The sequence below is a fragment of the Akebia trifoliata genome, chromosome 10 (genome assembly GCF_017979445.1).
Source record: "Akebia trifoliata isolate Shusen 1 chromosome 10, ASM1797944v1, whole genome shotgun sequence".
In the NCBI taxonomy this organism is placed as follows: domain Eukaryota; kingdom Viridiplantae; phylum Streptophyta; class Magnoliopsida; order Ranunculales; family Lardizabalaceae; genus Akebia; species Akebia trifoliata.
Window position 1 is genome coordinate 2271221 of NC_141384.1, and position 26232 is coordinate 2297452.

The 26232-nt window shown below is 36.4% G+C and overlaps 2 protein-coding genes across 2 annotated transcripts; both read right to left on the bottom strand.

Annotated features, from left to right (window-relative positions):
• Positions 1 to 199: 199 nt before the first annotated feature.
• On the bottom strand, positions 200 to 15449 carry LOC147392701 (FIP1[V]-like protein). Its single transcript, XM_086456392.1, has 9 exons — positions 14448 to 15449; positions 11479 to 11735; positions 10196 to 10322; positions 10049 to 10117; positions 9725 to 9874; positions 6503 to 6604; positions 6095 to 6393; positions 3960 to 5631; positions 200 to 1468 (listed from the first exon to the last, which is right to left on the bottom strand). The coding sequence occupies exons 1-9, from the start codon at positions 15375 to 15377 to the stop codon at positions 827 to 829; spliced, it is 4248 nt and encodes a 1415-aa protein (XP_086312518.1). The 5' UTR covers positions 15378 to 15449; the 3' UTR covers positions 200 to 826.
• Positions 15450 to 22750: 7301 nt separating this feature from the next.
• LOC147392702 (DOMON domain-containing protein / dopamine beta-monooxygenase N-terminal domain-containing protein) lies at positions 22751 to 26232 on the bottom strand. Its single transcript, XM_086456151.1, has one exon. It carries the CDS (start codon positions 25866 to 25868, stop codon positions 23124 to 23126), a length of 2745 nt encoding a protein of 914 aa, XP_086312277.1. The 5' UTR covers positions 25869 to 26232; the 3' UTR covers positions 22751 to 23123.

The window sequence follows — 26232 nt, forward strand, 5'->3', positions numbered from 1 at the left end:
ACTATGGTTGGAAGCGGGGCTGAGGCATGGGAGCTGCATCTCCAATTCATTTTTCCAAACAGAACCTTAAATCAGTTGCTGAATGAAATCAAATCAATTCCAAAAACTAATTTTGAACGAAACACATTAATGGCTGCATGTCTTATTGAACCAATTTGTGATCTTCACAGATATCACCTTAAGTGGGACAACGGAGATGAACAATAAACTTGTTTTCTTTCTCTGTATTTCATTGAAACTCTATTTGTAGAACAAACAAGGGAGATTGTTTCCCTTTGATGCTTTTCTGACTTTCGTCAAGAACAGAACAACAACAAAAAAGAAGAGAAAAAAAGAGAAGATAAATATGCCATACACACATACACATGAGACAGAGGCGCTACAACATAAATGTATGTTGAAAGCCAACCTCATTCAGCTCTTGTGCAACCCATTGATCTTCCTTCATGCAATCAGTGAAGCCATCGCCATTAAAATCCACTCTCCCTGGCATCCAAATACCGTCTCCCTGATACAAAATGATGCTAATCGGAGAAGAGGGGGGGGGGAGAGAAGAGCACTTCTGTGGCCACTATTAATGACCAGGTTCAATGTTACATTTTCTTTGTTAACATATAAATAAAAAAGATATAATATAAGTAGCATTGCATACATAAGTGAAATATTGCCGAGCCAAACAACTAGCAATGTTATCCAACGGAATGCCAACTGTCAGCTTTCGAGGCGTTCTAAAATGCTGAACAATGAGTTCTTTGAGGTTAAAATATCAGGCCACCCAACCAGCATCATAAAAGCCAAAACAGCCCATTAAAGTTTGATCCTACACTTAGCTACTGATCCACCTTCGTTTCCGAGCTGGTCGTTCTGGTTTGATCTCTGCATCCGCAATAGTCTCACTTTGAGTGGGTATCAATGATTCATTATCCATTTTCCGGTTTGACACGGAATCCTTCTCACTAGGCATTGGAATCTTGAACCGCTCGCTTCGTTTCTTCAGTTTTGCCACTGTGTCAAGGTGTCGATCGTCTCCAACCTTGTCAGATTCCACGTGATGCCCACTACCTCGTATGGGTTCCGTGCTGGCATCCTTGATCTCCGGCTCACTAGCATTTCTGTCCTCATCTGGTTGTTCACACGCCAAAGAAGATGGATCATTGTTGTTGCTGACGCTCTCCTTAACCTTTGAAGAGGATGAGTGAGTGATGGTATTCCCATCCCTGTCTTTGTGGCTCACCCAACGTTCCAGTTTGGACCGACCCTTCCTTGAGTTCCGTTGTTCATCATCTGACAGAGCATCTTCTTTACGTTTTCTAGAAGAATCGCGTTGCTGAGTAACTTCATGCTCATGATGAATTTTCTTGGATAGTGCAGAGGAGGATAACCTTGATTGGCCAGGATCACGGTATTTGGTGGGGCCCGATGTCGGTACATAGCCATTTTCTTGCTCACTTGTAGCTTTCATGCTAACCTGAACAGAGGGAAAATGTTCATGAGCTCAACATAAGAGCTTCCATATAAATCTGCTACCAGAGTTCAGCGAAGAGATTTCGCTCCTTTGGTCAGAGACAACCATTTAGGAAGACCAAAGATGGAGACAGTGCTTTGAAAACCAAGGTATTCAATTTCAATTTCGGCGTCTATTTTGGTTAGTCTGGAAATGGAAATATTTCCATTAGTGTGGAAATTAATACAATTTTTGGAAATGATAGAAATATTGAAGAAATGTTCACCGACTCTATAAGAAATGATAAAACAGGTATTAAAACACACCCATTAAGTCATCAAGATACAATAAAGAACCATATGGAGTGTGAAAGAAGAACAACATTTTGCTACATGGAAATAAGAATAATAAATTGCGTTAACTACATACAACTTAATGCGTAAAACATTTTTTTTATATAGGTATAAAATTTTCCATTGAAAAGAAAGGAGAAAAGGTGGCTGAGATAGCCCCCAAACAGCAAGACAAAAAAACACGAATAGGCCAAAAACAAAAGAAAGAACAAAGGGAAAAGAAAGTTACACACCCGAAGGGGGGGGGGGGGGGGGGGGGGGGCCACGAGTCACAAATGGTTTCCCAATTAAAAACAAAATCTTGGAAGCGCACGCCCTCAAAGTCTTTACTCATCTTCAACCAAAAGAAGAGTAACCCCAAAATCACCGCATTAATGTGTTATTATATTTCATATTTTTTGAATAAGTGAGAATAAATTGCTAATGTATCCAACTAATTAAAACATGGCTAATTGTGTACTTGCTTATATAGATGTACTAATACGTTTAGAATACATTAAAATAAGATGACATAGATAAGATTACTAACCAATAATAATTCATTTATACCAACAAATGAATGTTATGTGCAATATTTATATAGTTAATACAATGTCTATTTTACAAGTTCTTTCTAAAAGCAATTCTGTTTTTTTTTCAAAAAAGGATATTTCGATCAAAGTTAACTGTTCCTCGAAATATTGCATTTTTGTACTTGAAATTTGAATTTCGATCGAAATTCACTATTCATCGAAATATATACAAAAAGAAACTGTCGGTTAAATTTCATGTCAAAACTGTGGAAATGGAAATATTTCATGGAAATACGTTGAAATTCAATATTATGTTGAAAACCCAACAATTCAATCAGTGAGTTCTCTCAAAAAATTGGCCCAAAGTTATAAAAATTATATTTTCTATCAAACCAATCTTTTTTTTTAATTTAAAATAAACTTAGTTACTTGAAACACCATATGAAATCATGGATTGCTAAGTTGATCCAGGCAGCTACCAGATCAACTCAGCCCAGCACATTTCTCAATTTAATGACCGATTGGTTTTTTTCCGATAGGTGTATTAAGTGAGCGGCTACACAGACTTTACCATCTCCCTGACATGGCACCCTAGTGACCAAAGGGTGGGAGCGCCAAATTCAAAAATATCTTAGGGTGTAGAGCATTATATAAATAATATACTCAAATATCAATTTTATTTTTGTAGGCTTCATTTCGCTTACTTATTCCATCACCACTTACTCTCTGTTGAAAAAAAAAAACCTTTTAGAATTTAGAATTGACAAATTTTAAGAAAATAAACTGTTTTATAACCAAAATATTTTGTTCTATAAATTTCATATTGAAAAAATACAATCATGGGATCACTAGTATCTATAGCTATTATAATTTCACTCTACATCCATGGAGTGGATTTTTTTTTTTTTTTTTTTCACTATTTATATAACTTGACTAGTTTTACCATTCTATTCCCACCATGGTCAGTTATAACACAACATTGATTAATATTATTATTATTTATTAATAATTCAATAATCAATATGAGTTTTAATGATCGAAGTTTGTTCTACTTTGAAGGTTTTAAATTAATTTGATAATTACAGTAATATTTTTAAAAAAATTAATCATAGCTTTATTTGTCTTCTAATTAAAATATACACCAACATTTCATTGCAATGTTTGTTTTAAGGACATGCATGATTAATAATTATGTAAGGAATAAAAACTAAAAAGAAAAACTTAATATAATGGATAGATTGGGAATCTTCATGAAAGCGGGTTTCAAACATCTTGGGAGAAAATTCCCATATTTTGAGAGCGGGGATTGGAGAAGGATTCACTCCCAAAGCGCCAAAGCGGGGATTGAGAGCAGGAGCAGCACCACTAACAGAAGGATTGGATTACTAAGTGTGGCACATTCGACCAGTTTGGTTCTGAAAACACGTGTGGGATGTTCTGTCCTATTACTTTCTTCTACTGAACAGTAAAGAAAAATTGTACTGTAAAAGGAAGAAGAAAAAAGGCTAGGGATTCTTGCATTTGTTTATCTACGTAGAATGTCAGAGTGCTTCATCTTCACATAATGACAATAGATTTTTCAGAATTTTCTAATGCTGTTGTGCCTGGTTGTTTTCCTAGACTGTTAGCTTATAGGGATATGGATCATACCTTCTCACTTCGGTGAGAAATGTGGTCTGCTTGCTTTGTCTTTCTAGATCCCAAAGAATTTTCATCACCCACTCCAGATTCTTTCCTCCTTGTATTCTCTTTGTGTCTCTCCTTGTGCATCCATTGTCCATCAGAAGCATTCACAGGAAGATGATCATTATAAATTCTCGATCTTTCATGCCTTGGGTCCCTATCCTCATTATTGAATTGATGCTCACGTGCATAGACATCCTCACGTCCCCTGTGTTGCGAAAGCTTGTCATCCTCTACCCTACCATTTCTCATAGGTTGCTCGCTTTGCCGCCTTTTATCTTTAAATTGGTAGTCCTTATCAGAACCTAACCCTTTAGAGTCATCCTTAGCCCCCGCACTCCCAACCCATGATTTGTCTTCTGTACCACGTCCACTTAATAACGCACCTCTCCCTTCTCTTTCCGGGTTTGATATTGTATCTTCGTGGGGTTGTCTTAGACTTCGTCGGTAGTCCCTCTCTCTATGCCGCCAGCTCTCATCTAAGTGCCTAGAGTGATAATCATCAAGCTTATCTCTGGCTCTTGGTTGATCCAAACCTTCATCCCTTTCCCGCTTTCTTCGGCCGGTATCCTCCCTACCTCTGTACCCATGCAAGACTTCTTTGTCGGCTTGTTCCCTCCTCTGATGCTCTCCATCCTTCCTTGTTTTGGCACGAGGATCATCAAAGTTGTCATGCCAACTTGTCAAATTATCATCCCTTTCCCTCCATCTTGGACCAGCATCTTTATCATGATGACCCCCCCTCCAATCACCATTGTCCAACCGTTTCTTGGAATGACGATGCTCATCTTTTTCAAACCTCTCACTTTCACGAACCTTACTCTCATGTCTAGATCCCATTTCTTCATCTTTCACCCTTCTCCCATGCACATCCTCGTCTCTCCTTTGCCAAGATCCAACGGAATTATCCTTCTCCCTTGGCCTCTCAAAGTCCCTCATCTTAATACGTGATGAATGTGTCGAATTAGAATCCCAATATTTATTAGGATAAGAGTGAAGAGAATCTTCTCTCCCTTTTACAACCATGTGGTTTCGGGCCAACTCTAGTTTCACGTCCCGGCCGTAATCATCTTTCTCTCGAAAACTACGTCCATCTTCATCACGAGGCCTTTTCATGTCTCTCGAGTGTCTAGACCTCCCCTCTTGAACAACCTCCTCCTCCCCACCATCACGTTGCTTCTGATAATCTCTACTGCTCCCTGATCTTGCTTTGCTGTTGTCACGACTACGCGTGGCCCTCACATCATCCCCACTACCAATGTCTTGGTCTACAGGTTGTTCAACTTGAGAACTCAGTTTTTCTTTCTCGACAGAATGAAGTGGGCTTCCATCTCGAAGGTTATCACTGGGAATTATGTTATCCTTGGTTATTTCCACCCCTTCTAATGCAACACTGCTATTTGTCATTGCAAGCTCATTGTCCACGCCAACTTTATGTTCTACACTTGTTTCCCTCGCAGCCTCATCAGAAACTGCAGATGATGTTTCCGGAGTTTGTCTCCCATCGATGCTTTTCCCTGATTTCTCCCTCTGATTGTCATGAACTCTGTTTATTCGGGCACTTCGACTAGGAATCGCATCATTTCCATGTTTGGCAATTAAATGTGGGTTCCTGTCACGTGTTGTCCCCTGAGGCCACCTGAAGTTTCCATGGAAGAAAAAGGTTTATAAGTTCATATTGATGTCATCAAGTCTGAAAGAATATACTACACCAGACAATTGAAATACCCCCTAATAACAAAGTATAGATAGACTTCCAAACAAAAGAATCCACCACACATGCGGAAAAGGATTTAAGGTAAGCCTGCTACCTAATGATAATGAAGAATGAAGAATACTAAGAGCCCACTTAGATACACTGTAAAAAGCAACTTTTTTTTTACTTTTGAAAGTTAAAATTAAGTTTGGGTTCATTTTAGAAAACTAGTTTTAAAAAAGTAAAAATCCTAACTTTTTCAAAAAGTAAAAGGAAACTACTTTCTACTTTTTAAAAGTTACTTTCTTTCTAGCTACTTCTACTTTCTAAAACGGGACCTAAGATGAATACGATCTACTTGTAAATGAGAAGCAATAAACATCTGTGTTCTACAAATATGCAATACCTTCCATTATGAGGCGTGTGACAGAACCCACCAGGGTAGACGGGGGTTCGCCCTCTAGAACCCGAATGATATTGAAGGGGTGCTTCTTGAGGGAAAGGCAAAATCCCATCTCCTTCATGTATATTATCATGAAGAGAACCCATGAAAGGATCTCTTCCACTATCCACCATCCTTCCTTGTACCATATCTTCTTCAACATCCCCTCCTTTGAGATCCTCAACCATGGGATCATTATTTGGTTGCTGTAAGGCACCATTAGCTGTGATGGGATCATCGTCCCCAGAGTCCTGCAAAACAATCTGTTTACACAAAGATTGTCAAGTAAGGTAAAAACTTGTATGAAGCCATGCATGCTACATGGACTTCAAGAGTTGCTGCACTTAGTTGAAAGATGAGAGATTTAAGTACCTCTATTATTGCATCTGAGTCACGGACTCGTAAAGGCCTGGTATCTATGGAAGGAAGACGTTCAACATAACTACTTTCCACTTGTATTGCTCTGCCAGTCGGCTGGTTTTAAACACAGAAGTGAATAAATCAGAAAGCTTGGAGAAAAAGAGAGCTACTGTTGGCACCCCAATTTCTTAAATTATTTATCGCACCCCAATAAAAGATTGAACACACCATTCAAACATCACAAAGGTCTGGCTCAAATTATTATCTCAACATTACAATACATCATAATACTCGTTCAAACAATTTTAGTAGTTGTTTACAATTAGGATTAAGGCTAATATAAAATCTTAACCCAAAAAATAGAAATTTAGCACCAAAAAAACAAGAGCGCTTCTATTGGCACCCAAATTTTACTTATTCACAACCATTTACTTGTTTCTTTATGTTTAATTGGGGTGTAATAAGTAAAAGTTGGGGTACCCAATAGCAGCTCTCAAAATAAATGGTGCAAATAAAAGAGGGCATGGAGCCAGTTATTTTGAATACGGGAAATCAAAGAGGTAAAGAGGGGGTGTGAAAATTAAATTTATCGAGTATTCTGGGATGAATCCTGATAGTATATTTATAGGGACTACATCAACCAAGATAAGGAAACTAGCATATCATAAATATTCTAATTTATTACAACTTCCTAATGTAGAATATCCTAATTGATATTGCTACATATATTATTCTCCAACATTTCCTTCCTTTCAGGATGTGATACAATGTATCTCATGTATCATAATATATTGCATTTGATTCTCTAATATACTCCCGCATTTGCATGGTCCTTTGAAGAAGGAATATGCAATTGGCTTCTCCGAATAATTTCTCTTGATCTCATTAAGTGGCACATTATTAGATCGCCAAAAATCCAATTCTATTTCTTGGTGGTCACCGCTTGTCTGTGAAGTCCATCACTATCACATCCCGTTCTTTTTTTTTTTTTTTTTTTAGTTTGTCGGAGCCGGTGGCTTATGAAACTAGGTCTGTCATGATCTCTTCCAAAAGCAAAGAAATTAGGATTGTGCGATTTAAATGAAAGAACTTTTGTTGGAGAGATTTTTTTTTTTATATGGAAAAAAATAAGATCATAAGAAATGAATATATAGAAGTGAGAGATTTGTAAAGAAATAGAAGATGTGGTTTTATTGAAGAAAACTATGACAATAAATAAATCTATTTAGGTTCGGTGATAGGGGTGGCGCCATCGCTGAAAAACGGCGCACCAGGAACGATGTGCTCAACGATGTGCTCAACAGAGCTTGAGCTCTAATACCATGTGAAAACTAAATTTATTGAGTACTCTTGGATGAATATTACATGAATCCTAATAAGATATTTATAAGGATTACATCGACCAAGATAAGGAAACTAGCCTAACATAAATATTCTAATTTATTAGAACTTCCTAATGTAGAATATCCTAATTGATATTGCTAAATATATTATTCTCCAACATTCCCTTCCTTTCGAGATGAAATACATTGATATGATACAATGTATCTCATGTATCATAATATATTACATATGATTCTCTAATATCCTCCCGCAATTGCATGGTCCTCTGCAGAAGGAATATGCAATTGGCTTCTCTGAATAATTTCTCATGACCTCATTAAGTGGCACATTATTAGATCGCCAAAAATCCAATTCTACTTCTTGGTGGTCACCGTCTGGCTGTGAAGTCCATCACTGCCGCATCCTGCTCTTTATTTATTTTTTTGAGTCTATCAGAACTGGTGGCTTACGAAACTAGGTTTGTCATGATCTCTCCCAAGAGCAAAGAAATTAGGATTGTGCAATTTAAATGAAAGAACACTCATTGGAGAAATTTTTTATATAAGGAAAAATAAATAAAATCGTAAGAGATGAATATATAGAAGTGGGAGATTTGTAGAGAAATAGGAAATGTGATTTTATTGAAGAAAACTATAATAATAATAAATAAATGGATTTAGGTCCGGCGATGGTGGTGGTGCCATCGCCGAAGAACAGCGCACCAGGATCGATGTGCTCAGTGGAACTTGAGCTCTGATACCATGTAAAAACTAAATTTATTGAGTATTCTTGGAGGAATATTACATGAATCCTGATAGGATATTTATAAGGATTACATCAACCAAGATAAGGAAACCAGCCTAACATAAATATTCTAATTTATTAAAACTTCCTAATGTAGAATATCCTAATTGATGGTCACCGCCTGCCTGAGAAGTCCATCACCGTCACATCCCGCTCTTGTGTTTTTTGTTTGAGTCTGTCGGAGCCGGTGCCTTACGAAACTTAGTCTGTCATGATCTCTCCCAAGAGCAAAGAAATTAGGATTGTGCGATTTAAATGAAAAAACTCTCGTTCGAGAGATTTTTCTTTTTATAAGGAAAAATAAATAAGATCGTAAGAGACGAATATATAGACGTGGGAGATTTGTAGAGAAATAGAAGGAGATGTGATTTTATTGAAGAAAACTATAATAATAATAATAATAAATAACTAAATGGATTTAGGTCCGACGATGGCAGTAGCACCAACGCCGAAGAACGGCGCACTAGGATTAATGTGCTCTGAAAGGATATTTATAGGGATTACATCAACCAAGATAAAGAAACTAGCCTAACATAAATATTCTAATTTATTAGAACTTCCTAATGTAGAATATCATAATTGATATTGCTACATATATTATTCTCCAACGTTCCCTTCCTTTTGAGATGAGATACATGTATATCTCATGTATCATAATATGTTGCATCCGGTTTTCTAACAGGGGGTGTAGAGGAAAGGTATACATAATAATAAGGAAATGAAGAGCGGAAATGAAGGGATATCCATAATAGGAAATGTTGTTTGAATCATAGTGACAAAGTCAGGGTTCGGGAATAATTCAGTAATAGAAAGTTTCGGAAAAAGTTGGCAAAACATCGGACAAAAAAAATTAAGTATAAAAATGTAACAAATATGTATTTTATATATTAAATGATAAAAGAACAATTAAAATGCTAAAAATAAAAACCATCGGCGATGTTTTTAAAAAAATAACGTGATTTTTTTTTTAAAGCGTGATTTAATCAACAACTATTAAAATCATGGATTAATTGTATTTTTTTCAAAAAGTTGCAGATTTTTGTCGCCTATGGTTTTGAATGATAACTACAGAAAAGTTTGAAAGAAAAAAAGGGGGGTAAGACATACCATGGGGGGTCGAATGCATGTAGATCCTCTTCCTTGACCTGTCGCATCACCTTGTACATCATCTATCTTTCCATGATGAGCATTTTCAACAGAAGCATCATGGATGCCCGCTGCAGCTGCGAGTTCAGGGGGAAAATCTGGATCATAGTCCTGAAACATAATGGAAGATAAGAATGTTTCTTTCATCCCCCACCCAACACACCTACACCATTCTTTGATATATATATATAAGTACATTGAACACAGATAATGGCTGTCAATATTAGAAATTTACAAAGAAACAAAATAGCCGACAACTTTCCATCTGCGCAAAGATCTCACTACCTGCTCTGATCGTCCACTTTCATGAACACGAATTTTGCTTTGCATAGTAGCCTCCAGACGGAAATACTCCTGCACAAAATCCAAAACTTGTTCCCTTAGATGACATGAGAAAATACAGTAATCTATATAATGAAAGATTGAACTTGCCAGCTGTTTGCAATGATCTTTCCAGGTGTTCTCTTCAAATCCAAAGTTGAAAAAATCAGATGTGTCAACACCAGGATTTCTCCATGGCTTTTCCTCAAAGCTATCAATGTCGACGTCAAATATTGTCCTGAGAGAGAGAGAGAGAGAGAGGTGAAAAAATAATATGTGGACTGATGCAAAAAATGAGAAATTTTTATAGTTAGATCCATATAAATCATAATGATCTCTAGATAATCTGATATAAATTTCCACATTCCTCACTTTTCAGTTTCATACACAGCACACCCTAATTCAGTTATCATCATTTTTGTAGTATAATGTAATTATAAACATGTGATCTATATATCCTTTAGCCAATAGTAAGTGTCCCCTTTGGAAGTTCAACGAGTAAGTCCCTACATATCAAGATCCATGCTAAGATCTCTAATTTTGTCAGCAATGTTTGCAGAACTCAACAACCCCTCCACTTTGAAACCCATCAAAGTCATTGCCCAAATCACCTTGGAATTCCAGGAAAAAAGTAGAAAAGTGAAGACAATAAATCTTCGAGATAATTTAAGTTTTAAGAAATTTAGTAGAGAAGAAGTCCAACTCAGAAAGGTCAATTGAGATGGAGGAGGTCTTCCAGGCAGGTAGTCTTCTCCTTGAGTGGAGAAAGGCCCGGGCCCAGATGAATTTTCAATGGCCTTTTACAAAAAGAGTTGAGACTTGAGATATTATTTGCAATGATCTGATGCTTGGTATTCAAGATTTTCATGAAAGCGGTTTTCTTGATTATTGTTCCAACAACACGTTTATACCCTTGATTCCCAAAACACCAAGAGCAGACGAGATCTCTAGTTTCAGACCAATCAGCCTTGTGGGTTCAACATACCAGATTATCACAAAGGTGTTAGCAGCAAGGCTCAAGGAGGCGATCCCCTCCCTAATTGGGCCGGAGCAGATGTCAGGTGACAATGGATAAAATAGATTATGAAATGTGTCAAAAAACCTCCTTTTTCATTCTAGTAAATTTGAGAAATGGCTCAAAACTTGTTATACATACACACACAAAGATGATTTAAGAGATTAAACCATAAGTATGTATTCTATGTACTCACAACATACTACTGTTTATAGAATTCCAACAAGAATAACACAGAAATTCTAAGAAGTTGAAGAATCGGCCATAAACTAACCAAACAAAGCTCATTCAGTTAAACTCATACATATTCTCATGGTAAACATGGTATTATAAGCTGATCAAAAATGCATAAGAGCTTATATAATCATGACAACTTTACTTGTGAGATGGAAGTGTGAAATCCGATCCGTTGCCAAAGCCACGCCCTGATGAATTGTTGGCCCAAACAGGGGGTCCAAATCCTGTGTGAAAATTTTTCTGCATAGTGGGAGCATTCTTAAACCCAACAGGTCTCCAATCACCTCTACCACGACCAGCAATAAGGCCCATGTTGATAGGGGGACGAACTTGACCTGGGACACCACCAGAACCAACAACAGCTCCACCAGGAATCACCGATGCACCCGGTCTTACGTACTATGTACACAAAAAAAAATGTAAGCTAATCTACAAGTTGTAAGGAGAACAAGAAATAAGCATGCCAGAAAAAAAGTGATTTAAATGTCAAACATAAAGTTTATGCAGCGCAAGAATTCAAGCCAAATTTATTGGATGATCAAACTAAAGACTCGAAAAACACTTTTCTTTCCAATACAGTTCTCCTAAATCACAATGCATAAGAATAATATTTATGTTGCAACAGATTCAAAATCCATAACCTCAGCTCTCATTTTGCTATGTTCTCATTTTGCTATGTTGATGACCAAAATGGCCCCTTACCAATAAACAAGGTACATCTGCAAATAAGCATAGTGTAAACTGTATCATTGTATAAAGGCATGCATTTCAGGTGAATCATGAACATGAATCTTTTATCACCATTAAACAATAGCTAGAGCTAATATCTTATGTCAAGGCATGTGACTTCAAAATAATTTCTAACTATCGTGATCAACCTCATATCCAGCCTTTTTGTCTCCCTTTTATGGACTTCAACTTGTACAACAAAGTGCTCGATCTCATTGCTACCATCATCGGTCTTAATTAAGATGAGACTATAAAAGAATTAAGTATTGGCTCTACCGTAGCATAGCTCATACAAATTGGCTTTTTTTTTTTTTTTTTATACTTCACTGAGTTTAAATTTGATAACAAAGATTTTTGTTTTCTTTTCCATATGCACGCAGATCAAAGAATGAAAAAAATATACATCAGATGAGAGAAGGAAAAAAGAAAAGGTAAAAGATTTGCATGAGGCATATGTTATATTTTATTGGCAAGACTATATAACATTAATCGAGAAAGATCAAACAGAAAGTAGAGCAAATGGCATGGTGAAGATGACAGTTGGAAAAATATAAGAACAATGGAAAAATGTGTTTATTTCCAGACAAGGCTTTTTTTACTGTTGATGAGAAGGATTGATGAAAACCAAGAATGAACAAGGGCACATGGGCATTTACCGCAGTTAGATCAAGTGTGGCCAAAGTGCAATATCGAGGATGAGAATGGAAGCAACATTTTCAAAAATGTTAAGATCTGAGAAAAAGTGAGTGAACCTCTGAAGCAGGTCTACAAATGCATTACCATTATAGAAAAGACCATAGTTTAATGATTTCATATTACAGATGGACTATGTCTTCTACAATATAAAGATTACAAAAAGCGTTAAGTTGGTAAAAACATGGGTTTATGCATGACTTATAAATGTATCTAGTGGTGCAATCTGGCCTAAACAGGGGCGTATACTCTAGTTTCTTTCTGTGTTTCTCTTTATTTTTTTCTCTTTTAATAAGTATAGGTCAGTCTAGTATTAACAGAAGTATCAAGAATTGATCAATAGTATTGTCAACACGTGTTTTTCTGAGTGATCAGAGTTCTACCACTGCAAGGCGTCCTTTAAATGGTTTGTGTCTGTTGAAGCAAAGGTAGTGGACTCATACCAGTTGGACCTGAAGGCCACCTAGCATATTGACAATTTTCCTTATCAGTCCAATAACTAGTGAAAAAGAAAAACAATTCTTAGTGTCAGTGTAGAATCGATTAGCAGACCTAAAGGATCGTCAAAATCAGTAGCGGTTGGCACTTGAAGATACAATGTCTTCATATTACTAGTTTCCAGAGGTCTATATGATGAAACTTGTGACCACCTACTTTTGCACACTGCTTCAATGCATGGTTGTCCTAATGACTATTGAGACAGCTTCACTTCTCTTTAGACATTTTAAAAAGCAAGAGCAAGAGAAGATTTTTTTTTTTTTTGAAAAGTATAATTATATTGAAGAAAAGCAATCAAAAACAAGGAGGCCGAGAAAGCCTCAAGAGCAAGAGAAGATTTGAAAGTTGGTTGTTTGTTGATTTTAAGGCTGACGAAACAAATCCAAGTAGTAATTTTCCTAGGTAATTTGAGGGGGGCGAGAGAGACAATTACCTACTTTTATCCGGATCTAATGCAAAAGTTAAATGGTATGGGATAGCCATACTAACAATGAGTTTATCACACCCTGAAAAAAAAAAAAAAGGACACCCCAACTTTTATGCCGTCAGCATGGTATTCCAAAGAGATAATAACCTAATTTTTACATGTATGTACACGCCAAGGTGGTACCTATGTGACAGTTGCTCAAGTTGAGGAACAACCTAACTCATAGGCAGACAGAGATTCCAGAACACTTGGGATTAAAAGGGATTTTTTATCTTTCCTTTTTTTTTCTGATAGGAAACAGAAATTTTACTAAAAGAAAATCAAAAGGCAGTCGAGGTGACCGACCAAGGATACAAGAAAAGCAAAAAAAGGGATTTTTAATCTTAATGTCATTAGATGGAAAACTAATGCATTTCCAACTTGATACAATGAAGCATCCAACTTTAATAATATATTGTGTGTGTCGTGAAGCAGAAAGTCGTTCTAGCGAATGGCTTCAGTTGTTTGAATTGGGGTTTCTTGCCCTTCATTTCATTCTTTTACTTTGGCAAACTCAATATACTTACTATGCTGTTACATGGAAGCAGAAAGAATAACAAGAATCCAAAATTGAAACAACAATGATAACAATATATTCCGAAACGGCAAACAACATTTACATTATAGTCAAGCAACCAAATACTACAAACCATTTTACACAACAAGATTTCATTTTTTTTTTCTTTTTCTCTTTTTTTTTTCCATTGAAACTTATAGAAACTAACCTTAAACTGAGAATGGTGTGGATGATACGCATGATTGATAAACCCAACTCTAACCCCTACAGCATTGCCCACACCTCCGTTCGCTCTCGCAGCTTCACCACCAACTTCCTTCCTTTCCCCATCCGCCACTTGCGCCGAATCCTCTCCCCATTCTTGCTCCTCCATAGCTTGATTATGCTGACCACCATCAGCAACAATAACGAAATCTTCTCCATCCTCATCCTCATCCTCATCACCGACAAGTCCAGATTTCTCATTAAGAACGATCTGCAAATCATCGTCACTATCACTTTCCCAATCATCTCCACCACCACCCACATCGTCTCCATCGTTCCCTCCACTATCAGAAACTCCAGGAATCAACGGAGCAGACGATAACCCGGGAATTACCGGGTCCGAATCCAAATCAATCTCCGGAAAAATCCCATCTTTTTCCTTCAAAACCCCAGATTTATCACCATCTTCAACATTAACTTTCCCGATACTAGATTTCTCAATTGGTTCCAGAGCTTCCAAAACCCTAGTTTCCTTAATGGGTAATTCCGCAATTTTGGACTCTAAAACTCGAGACGAATCCAAATTCTCCAAAACCCTATCAAAATTTTCTTCTGATTTATCATCCGAACCCCTATCTTCATCAATCCAGTTCGAAGCGGTGCCGCTGCCAACACCAATAAGCCGTTGTTCTTCAGTCTTTCCTGGCTCAGGAACTAGGGTTTGATGAGTGGTGTGAGAAGAGATGGGTAAATTGGGATCTGGAGCTCTGTGTGTTATATCTTCGTCATCGATTTGAAGGTTGAGATCGTTCGAAGGATTTGCAGAGAACGCTGGCGTGGCGAAGAGAGGAGGATGAGAGGCGGCGGCAGAGGAGGATGAGAACGATTGGAGGACATCTGTGTAGAGATCTCCAAACTCATCGTCGTCATCCATGAGAAAGAGAAAGAGAAAGAGAGAGAGAGAGAGAGAGAAAGAGGTCCTTGGATGAGTTGCAGAGAAAATTTTGAGAGAGTTTATTTTTCCTGTTTTTTTCTTCTTTTGTGCGTTAGTTTTGTTTGAGGTCAGAGTCCCAGTCTCACTCCAACTCCATTTGGCAGGATCAGGGTTGGTCGCAATTTCGGATTCGGGTCGTGGGTATGTAGTGTGGAATGGATCCAATAGAGTTTCCAAACAGAGGCAATGTCCTAGAATGGACTGTTGGTAGGGCTGTCAATGGATCGGTCCAGATCGAATCATTGTTGATTTGGTACCAATCCAATAAGGGTCAAATCAGATCCGGGACTGATTAGACAAGTATCGGATCAGACCCTTATCAAAATTCAGAACTCAACCTTAGATCCAAATTCGATCCATTAACAATCGTGTCGGGTCCAGATCGGGTCAAAAAATCTGATTTTATATACAAAATCTAAATAAACTCCATACATCTCAATAAACATATAATATAATTTATACACTTTCTAACATATTATTGGATGAGGACATGGTTGATCCAGATCCGATCCAATAAGATATCAGATCAAACCCTTATCAAATCGGATCTTTATCGAAATCTAAAACATGCTCGAAATTATTGGAACGGATTAGGTTTTGAGTCTGATCCGATCCATTGACAGCCCTAAGTATGGGTCTGGCCTGGGCTTGGGAGGACTTCTTTCTAAATACCCCCACAAATTTGGGCATTAAGATAGTGAATTTTTTCTCTCTTAGCCCTTCACCCCATACTATAATTTTTAAGAATTCTAATGCCCCACTAACTTTTGTTAAGAGCACCCCAATTTATATGAGATCACCAAAGAGTTCGCCCACACATCTCGAGATGCTCTTAGTAAAAGTTGGTGTGGCAATAGCAACTCTCTATTTTTTTTTAACTTCCAAAATATCTTATCTTTTGTTCTTTTTTTTTATAATTATGTTAGAGTGACTTTAAGATTGTACCTCATATCGCACATCCTTATGTGATAGTATATAGGAAACATAGATGCTTTTTCACTCATATCTCGATGAAAAGTATCTATAGTTCTTATGCGCTTTCACGTTAGGATATGCAATGTGAGATACAATTTTGAGGTCACTTCAGCATTATTTTTTCTTTCTCCACATGATTTTAAAATTAAACTAGTCTAGATTACTCGAGAAATGAAGAATGGCTTCAAGGCCAATAAACTTGGTTTCAAATCTCGGTTTGATTTCAAAGGATTCATTTATGGAGGAGATCCAATTGTCTCAAACAAGTCAATTCATCCCGGATGAGATAAAGCATTTAACTCGATTTATAATTGTTTATTAATATATATTTATATAAATATTTGTATGAAATTGAGAGGATTAAAGATATTTAATCACAAATTTATATTATATTATATATATATATATATATACAAAATTCTAGTTGACTTGGCCAAGATTTTCAAAATTTCATCTGATTCGTATTATTTATCTCGTGAGACATGTGAATCCTGAGAAAACGTGTAAATCCAATTCGTTAGTGAACAACATCTGTAGACACCCATTTTTCTCACTTGCCCGATTAATCAACTCGTCAACCCGATTGTGATGGTTCCCAATGATGGATGAATATTATAATATTTTTTATTTTTTATTAGATATGTTTCAGAAATTCGGATAAGGTATTTCAAGCAAGCAAAACTTTAGAAACCACATTACTCTAGGAAAATATGATAAAAAACATATAAATCATTATTTTCAAACAAAAATAAGTTTTATGAGAAAAATCATCAAAATTTTATCAAATTATAATATCAAAACATTCCTAGAGCCTACATTACGTTTAGGAAAACCCTTTCGGACACGTAAAACAATAAATTAAAATCAAATAAAATGTTTCACAAATTTTTATAAAATTCGACAAAATTATGAAAATGCCCCTCATAGGGTCCACGACCATTTCACGCCAAAAACTCATAAGTGAGATAAACTGATATTCCCATTAAATTCCTTATGAAAAATTGATTTCAAAACGTTGAAAATCAACCTCTCAACTCAAAAGTCCTCTTTGAGGGTAAAAAAATAATTTTCCAACCTTAAAATTTTAAAATTTTGAAATTAATAATTAAAACATTATTTAACGTAAAGTGAAATCTTAATAAATTGAACTAAAAATTTAAACAAATAAAATCAATTAATTAAGCCCGCGGATCAAATTTTAAGTGGCGGCCCATTTATTTAAATAAGGCCTACATAATATTTATTAAAAAACTCCTCCATCTGGGGTTTTAAAGAATTAAAATATAATTAGGGGTTCTAAAAAAAAACTAAAAAATCTTCATTGTAAGTAAGATTTATAATCCTAATAAGAGACCTAATTAAACAACTTAACTTTATCTTGAAGAAACCTAGTTAAACTGAAAAACTCTCAAAAAACTCTATAAAAATGAGTTTCCACAACCTAAACTCACAAGTTAAGAAAAACCCTAAGAAAGAAAGGTCAAAACCTCTCTCAAGTCTTTCCAAAATCCTAAATCTGAAGTCCCAAGTTCCTACTTAACACTCAAATTCAATTTTTTACTCAAAAAAATATCAGAAATTCTTAAAAAAAAAAAACACCCAAAAACCCTTAAAACATCCAGAAAAGTAAAAAAATATTAAGAGAAGAGTATACCTCATCTCGGAGATCAGTAGTGGATCTAGTGACGAAGACAAAAGTAGAAAGACTCACACAAGAAACGCTCTTCGCCAGTTCTGAGGGAATCAATCGTCACAATCACCCAGGTAAAAAAGATATATTTTTATTTAAATTTTTTAAAGTTATTTTTGCAATGTAATTTTTTTGGGAATAGTAGAGACCGTCGTTCGCTTAACGGGGTTAGTGCGTAACACCTTCCAATCCCATAACATAATCCCTAGACCCGTTCTTTTTGTAGATCAATATTTTTTTATCTATTTAGAGTCATGTTTTTGTTTTTAGACTGTAAAACTGGGTGACAACTCCCAGATATAAAAAAGCGGATCCACACATGTGAATTGAAAGCGCTTTCAATATTGAGATGACTCAAGTGAGTCATTTCGATTTCGGATGAGATTTAAAATCATGTCATTGAACGAGTTCTTCATTTTCATTATAAATCAATTACCTCTTGACTTGTCCAAAAAATCATATCATGCCGATGAATTGTTTTTAAAAAAATTAGGATATTTTCTTTTAATTCACAGAGGTGCCTAGTTGGAATCCCTATTTTTTGGGGGACAATGACCGCAAAGACTTATTTTTTGAAAATATGTATCAAAAAGTCCCTCCTTAAAATATAGACTATTTAGTATCAAATTTATCAAATATTAGTCTAAAAATGATTTTTTACGAAAAATACCTATGGACACCTCATTTTTTACCTATGCCAGATTTGTCGACTCATCAAGACAACCACTCAAGAACTTTGAAATGAGTTTAAATTGAGATGAGCTATAAACTATTGTACATTCTGAGATAAGTATAAATTGTCCCTTGCTCCAAAATGAGCTAAAACTACGTGTAATTCGAAGAAGATAGAAAGAGAAGAGAGAAAATATAAGAAAAAATGATAATTGGGAGAATGCCCTTACCGAACGACCACCATTTCTTGCAAAAATTGACACATTTAGAGACATAGAATCCAAAACCTTAGGTCCCACACACTAAGAAAACTAAAATAATGAAATTACAAAAATACCTCTCGTAGGGCACACATCTTTATTTCATTCCCAAAACGAGGTAAATAAACTCTAAAACAATCCGAAAACACTACCATTGCTCTTGAAATGAGATTTCGAGCCTAACAAAATCAAAATCGTTGAAATCGAATAAATTTATGAAAACCCTCAAAATTCATGAAATTACGAAAATACCCCTTGATACATTACAACTTGACCCTAAACAATCACTTTTCGCTAAAAATAACTTTGAAAATGAATTTAGAACGTCAAAATACCTTAGGTACGACTGTAGGCACGAACCTAAATTCAAAATAAAAATATTTTTCCAAAATACCCTTGACAACTCATGAAATTAAAAAAAAAAAAAAACCTTCAAATTTAATCCAATTCAATCGAAACACCCGCCAAATTAAACCAAACCAAGAAACAGGTATGAAAACCCACAACTGTTCCCAACTCGATTCAACTCATTTGCAATTCAAAAATTAACTCACCAATTCGACTTGTATTAACTTACGTCCCAATACACTCTCTAACACAACCAAGAACCACCCAACCATCACCCTAACCTAACTCAACCCAAACAATCCCTCTTGCTACACGTGGCCCATCATTCCCATTTCCTGTACTTTACACGTTTCTCAACAATCCTTTAATTTGCCCATCTCACCTTCCCACCATGTTTTCTTACAAACTACCCTCATTATCACCCACATATTTCAAATAAATCCCTCAGCTCCCTACTAGTTTGCTGCACAACTTTTACTAATGCCACCTCAAGATGTGTGCTAATTCCTTGGTGATGTACGTAGAAATGTTAGTGTGGCAATAGTATATTTTTTATTTATTGTGCTAGCGTTACATCCAAATCAATTTAATTTATTTTACTATCATTTAGTCACTGAGTTGACTAAGCTGATTGGTTTGAACTTTAATTTCATGAGGCAACTTGACTGCGTAACATAAAAGTTGATTTTGGTGAACTCATCTTCTCGAGTCAACTTGGTGGGTTACGTAATTATCAAGATTAAATTTATAATTCGGTTTTTGGCATCCATATTAAGTGCAAATGATTTAATTTGATTTGGGTTATTAATGATTGTAAATTATTGGATGCTTTTAAAAATTATTGCGTTCTCTCGATAAAAGCGTGTGTTTGATCATCAATTTGGAATAAAGTTTGTTTAGGCCCCGTGCATAAAAATCATCATGATGACATTATTCACCTTATTTTAGTATTTTTGACCATAGTCCATTAAAATTGACCTTTAGATAGTCGATGGATCGTAGTAGAGATTGACTCTCAAGTCGGCCAGATCCAATGCATAACATCTTTCAGATTTCGTAACATGACTTACGTAACAAGAATCTCAAACACAAACCGACCCGAATCCAATTCGGTGTCAAATTTGGTTCATAAATCTAAACTAAGTGACGACTACCAACCCAATAAAATTATATTGAATTTAATTTTTAATAAACATAAAATATTTATTTTTTATTTTTCACATAAATATTAATAACTAAATAAATTGGTCAAATTTTTATTTGACTCTTTATATATATATTTTTTATCAAACACTTAGTAAAGTTGTTAAAAGGGTATTTCAAGTATTTTTCTTCAAAAAATGATTCGTATTCTTTACTAGGGGACTATTCGATATATATTCTTAATAAAGAGTCCTTTACAGTCATTTTCCCATCTTTTTTTCTCTTATATATAATTTTTTTTTAAGTTTCAAATTTTTTGTTATTAATATAAAATGAGATTTTGTGATTGTAGCATTTATTAATCAATATTATAAAAATTAATTATTTTGTATGACTCTTTGAATCAATTTCGATGTCTATGCTAGTATAAGAATCAACCCATGTCCCCAGAGTAGCCTGCTTTGAATCAATTTTTTTTTTAATATGTATAATAGATTTTTTTTTAAAGATTTAAACATTTATTGATTAATAATTTAATAAAAAATTATGATTGTACTTGTATCATCAATTAATCCTGAGTGAGAGAGTTGAGAATGTAAAATTAAGAAAATAAGTAAAAGTTGGGGTGCCAATAAAATTTTTTTATTTATTTATTTATAGATTTCTATTATTTCATTTAAGATTATGTAGAGCCTTATCATAATTGTAAACAACTGCTGAAATTGTTTGAATGAGTGTTATTATGTTTTGTAATGTTGAAATAAGAACTTGAACCCAATCACTGTAATGTTTGAATAGTGTGTTTTAATCTTTAATTGGAGTGTCATAACTAATTTAAGAAATTGGAGTGTAACAGGTGCTGGTAGCAGCTCTAAAAAAAATATATACATGTTTTCTCAGAAAAAAAAAAAAACAGAATTTTAGCCAAAATAAGTTTCAACAATTAGAAGTGCTTAACTCGTCCTGGTCAATTGGATTGGCGAGTAAAACCTTGGCTCCATGGGTTCCAAACTTACAATCCAACACCAAAAACTAGTTTTTAAAATATTATTTTCTAATTTACTTATGATTAATGCTGGAGTGACCTTAGTGGGAGACACAAGGGGACATCTTGACGTGGTGGTGCGTGCATGCCCATGGATGCATTTTCTCCAAGAAACGAGAAAAATGCATCTTTGGACATACGCGTCACCACATCTAGGTCACCCGTGTATGACTCTCTACTTATAACTTTGACATGCAAAAAAGAGGTGGTTAATTTGATTTATGTACTTGGGTGAGAATCAATCCATGACTAGGAATCAATAGTGAAAAATCAACTCTTTGTCTTTACATCCACCAAAAGATCCCCAATCATGGTTTTAAAACTCGTCCGAGACGTCTTATTCATGGACGAGACGAGACGTCAAAACGAGTTTTTAAAGCAAGTCCCCAATAGACTTAGTGGGCACACAGGACTGTGTCAGAAAGGTACTTTTCAGGTGGAAGGAGGACATCACACTCTTTGTGCAAATAAAACAACATACATATTCTTGTTGGTCTCCTTTCACTGAGCTTCTCATCAAACTTATGTGACTTCCATTGGAACTATCAATTACAAGACAATTAGAGCTTCAAGCACTTCAATTATAATTGGAAATCTGAAACTATATAATTGATGCATGATAGAGGTTGGTGCTCGGGGTACCGCATGTAAGTTTGGTTACTAGAGCACTACGGCTTGCCTCGACATTTCCTACTTCTATCAAGGGGTGTCGTCAGGGGGGTTCCCCTGAAGGAACGTTAGCTCGTGTTGTTGGTGGGCCCGTGCTATTGATTCAAAAATTGGTTCCAATAATGAGACTCGGCATGAATGAAAGAGAGAAAAATAAAAGTCATGAAAGAGTTGGAGGATAAAAAATTACATGCAGAACAATATCAATACGCAAATTCTCATATATTTCAATCTGTCACAACAAATCGATTATATACTACATTGAGAAGAATGAGCAGCAACAAAACTTGACACTAAAAATGTATGGAGATGATGAGCAAACCACTACTTTTAAATTATATCTAGAAAAAGAAACACCGTGATTCAAATATAGATACAGAACAATTAAATGAAATAGACAGAATCGCATTCTAACTTTATAAGATTGAATGTATAAAGAGAACCCAAAGGAAATATTTCCTCATCAAATAATTGGTCGGTACCTAGTGAGTAAAACATGACACATCACTAATAGCTTCTTCAATCACTAATAAAATATAAAATATAAAATAACACGTAAATGTAAATTGGACTTGTCTGCTAATTATAAAATGTGAGCTACAACAAATTGCAAGACGGAAGGAAGTGGTCTCGAAATGCAGTAAAATTTTGAACTTTCTGCTATATAATAAAAATGTATATGTATTACACGTAGGAGGGTAGGTAATTAATCTCAACTATGAACCTTTTAGAATGTGAATCAAGTGAGCAATCCCCAATCCTTGCACTGCAAAGATCCTTTTAAGCCGACCCGCAAGAATGCTAACTTCTCTATAAATCAAAAAATTCCCATGAGTGATGCATAATGTAATTTTGTATCAAAGCAAATAAAGAAACAAATTACTCTATCGGCTCAGAGGTTCTAGCTGAACTTCCATTCTTTCAGATGGATGATGAAGCTCTCCTTTATCAAAAGTTCCATTTGGGTGAAGAAGATCGATGGAGTCATCTTCATCAGTGTTCCCCAAAACCCAATTACTCTTCCCAAAACTTCTACTCCTCCTCTGCTTTGTTTTGCTATACTCCAAGTAGAGAACTATTAGTGCACCCACCAAGAACCAAATTATTAAAGCCCAATTAAGTCCTCGAACATTCTCACGGCCATATCTATCTCCTAAATGTTTCATCCCACTAAAAAGTGCTGCAATTCCCGCTACAATGGTACATCTACCCACAATAACATGGAGGTACTCCCAAAGGATCCTTCTCGAGGACACCTCTTCGTTAGCGGGCTTTTTAGGCCGTAAATATGCATTTACGGGCTGTATACAAGCCAAAAATATAGCCGTAACTCCAAACTTAACATGAACAGATCTGAAGAAGAAACCCCGAAGCTCAGCGACAGCAAAAAGAACGCCAAGTAGGACAATAGCCAAGCCTGAATACTGCAAGTAGACATGAATCTGATACCATCCGTCACCCCTCACATGTTTTAAGTATCTTGCTGCCATTATTCCTCCCGGAAGAAGTATACCCCAAGCAACAAACATCATAAACCCATGAACGGCTAAAACCGGGCGTAGTTCCTGTTCAGCTTCAGCTGAGCCACGCATAAGCAACACCCGAACAGGTCTACTGCTTGTCACGGAATGCATATTTCTCTCACTTAGACGACCCTCCGACCACTGAGCACCCATTGCCCACACAACCCTAAGAGGAGTTGTTGGATCGATAATATTTTTACACTCAGGTTTCTCGCCTCCACTACATGAAGATCCAAACGAGCGGGTAAACTCCAAAGTGATTATACCATTTTCTGATTTGCATCTTGCATGTGTCAAATTCTCATTGGTTGGATGCACACTCAAGGCATCCTTTCCATCAATCCAGTACGTGTTCACATGTCCTTTGCCGTTATCATCAACCCAACCCACATAAGCATAGCTATTCACCATTCCGCCACCGAACGCTATCGCAAGATAACCACTTTTTTTCTCTCCCCGAGCAGCTATAGATATCGAACTATCCGATAGAGTCCAGAACAATGTAACTTGTTGATCGTCCAGAATAACACTGTTATTGTACATATCTGAAAGACCACCATCGACAACCTGAATTTTCCAACCCATTTTTTGCTCGTACAATGAATGATAATAAACTTGGTCTGGGGTATTCCGATCAGGTAACCAATTCAACTCCATTGGACTCGCTAGTACTCCTTCGGCATCCGGACCTCCCGCGTAGATAGTCTCCGACATATTTCTTGTTGTCGCATTCCCACCGATCGGATCAGATGTAATGTACAAAGCAACATCATGGCCTGCTTGTATTGAAAATTTTACAGGAACCCCTCTTTCAACTCTCAACATCGGAGCTTCTTTCTTATTGATGTAAATTACTTTCAAAGGATTGGGTGGATTTGGATAATGCAATGCCAGACCCGTCACAACAACTAGAGTGGTCTTCCCGTCCGCAAAAATAAGATCTTGATCCTCTTTGTCTTCTGCCTCCAATGGTCCCAAGCAATCATTTACGTGCTCCGACACGTTGAGTACAAAGTGCCCGTAGGCCACGAGCGGAGGCCCGCCGTGATTTTGGGGAAGGTAATATGGGCGGAGAGTGTCAGGAGGTCTTATTGATCCTAAAGCCCATATAACAGTCATGTTACTTGTTCGACTCACAGGTATATCATACTTCTTGTCGACTGGATCCAAAGGCCGTCGATAACGGATGAACGAAACCCCGTCCTTTCTGTGTCCGTAAACCAATATAGTGTTGTTCACCAATCCAACAGGATCAGACCCCTCATAAATGGTGTCAGGACAGACACCTTGGACCGAACCATCCTTGTTCAGCAAACATTCACTGTACTTGGTAATGTAGTAATCATCGGCAAAGGGGATGCCTGTCTCTGTGAACCCTGTCACAGCAACATCGGCGTGGTACATGAGCTCCGCATAAGATGAAGGATCAGCCCAACCAAAGGCCATATAGTTTTGGGACTCGGTAGCGGCTTCAAGACCTATATCGATCGAGTCCAATTCAGTATCCAACGTCCACCTTAATCGATAATTTGGGGAAAGGATCTTGCAGTTGTTGAACATTGTAGGCTGCACATGGTCCCGATTCTTCTCTCCACTTCGATTGGCATCAATCGCTGAAGAAGGGGTCGGTGCTAAATTGGGACTAGAAGCCAACGAACCCGAATCATTTCTAGGGTTTCCAAGAACAATATGACCGAAATCAGATGCAGTGGGTTTGTCCCAAACAGAAACAACTTTGATCTGATCCCATGTAACATTCTTCAAATGTACAACAAAACTATCATTCTTATAAGTTCTGTTCAACTTTTCATCAGAGATCTCAAACCCTAGAGTCAGATTCCCAAAATCGTCACCAATTGCACCCCACCAGTGAACATCAGAACCTTCGATCATATCAAATTCTCTAACCCTAAATGAACAATCATCGATCAACTTGAACACACCTCTCAATTGGTGACGAACCATGACGAATTCCGACTCGTAACCCACAAAAGAACTGCTATTCGAGCAACTTTTACCCAAATCGGCATCGCAAAATACCAAAAACACATCCGAAAAGAATAATAGAAATAATAGAACCCTTAAAAAGCCAAATTTATCCGCCATTTAGAAGAAAAAAAAAAGGAAAGATCTTGGAAAGGCTGATCTAAGGAGAATCAGAAGAGAGAAACAGCTTTTGTTGAATCGGAGAAGTGTTGTTCTGTTCTGCGTGAGAGAAATCGAGATCGAAGAGAAAAATACCTCAAGATCGGATTCGAATCAGAGCTAGGGTTTGTGCAGATTTGTTGTTGTTGTTGTTGCTGCTGCTGTTGTTGAGGAGAATGTCTTGCTGGCTTGTTCTACGTGGGGAAGTTGAACAGAGCGAGTTGAGTAGACTCAGTAGAACGAGTTACGAAATTCGAAGTCGTGAAGGAGGAAGATTATTGCTATTGTGTTTCCACTTTCCACTTTCCGTTGCGCGAATGCAGTT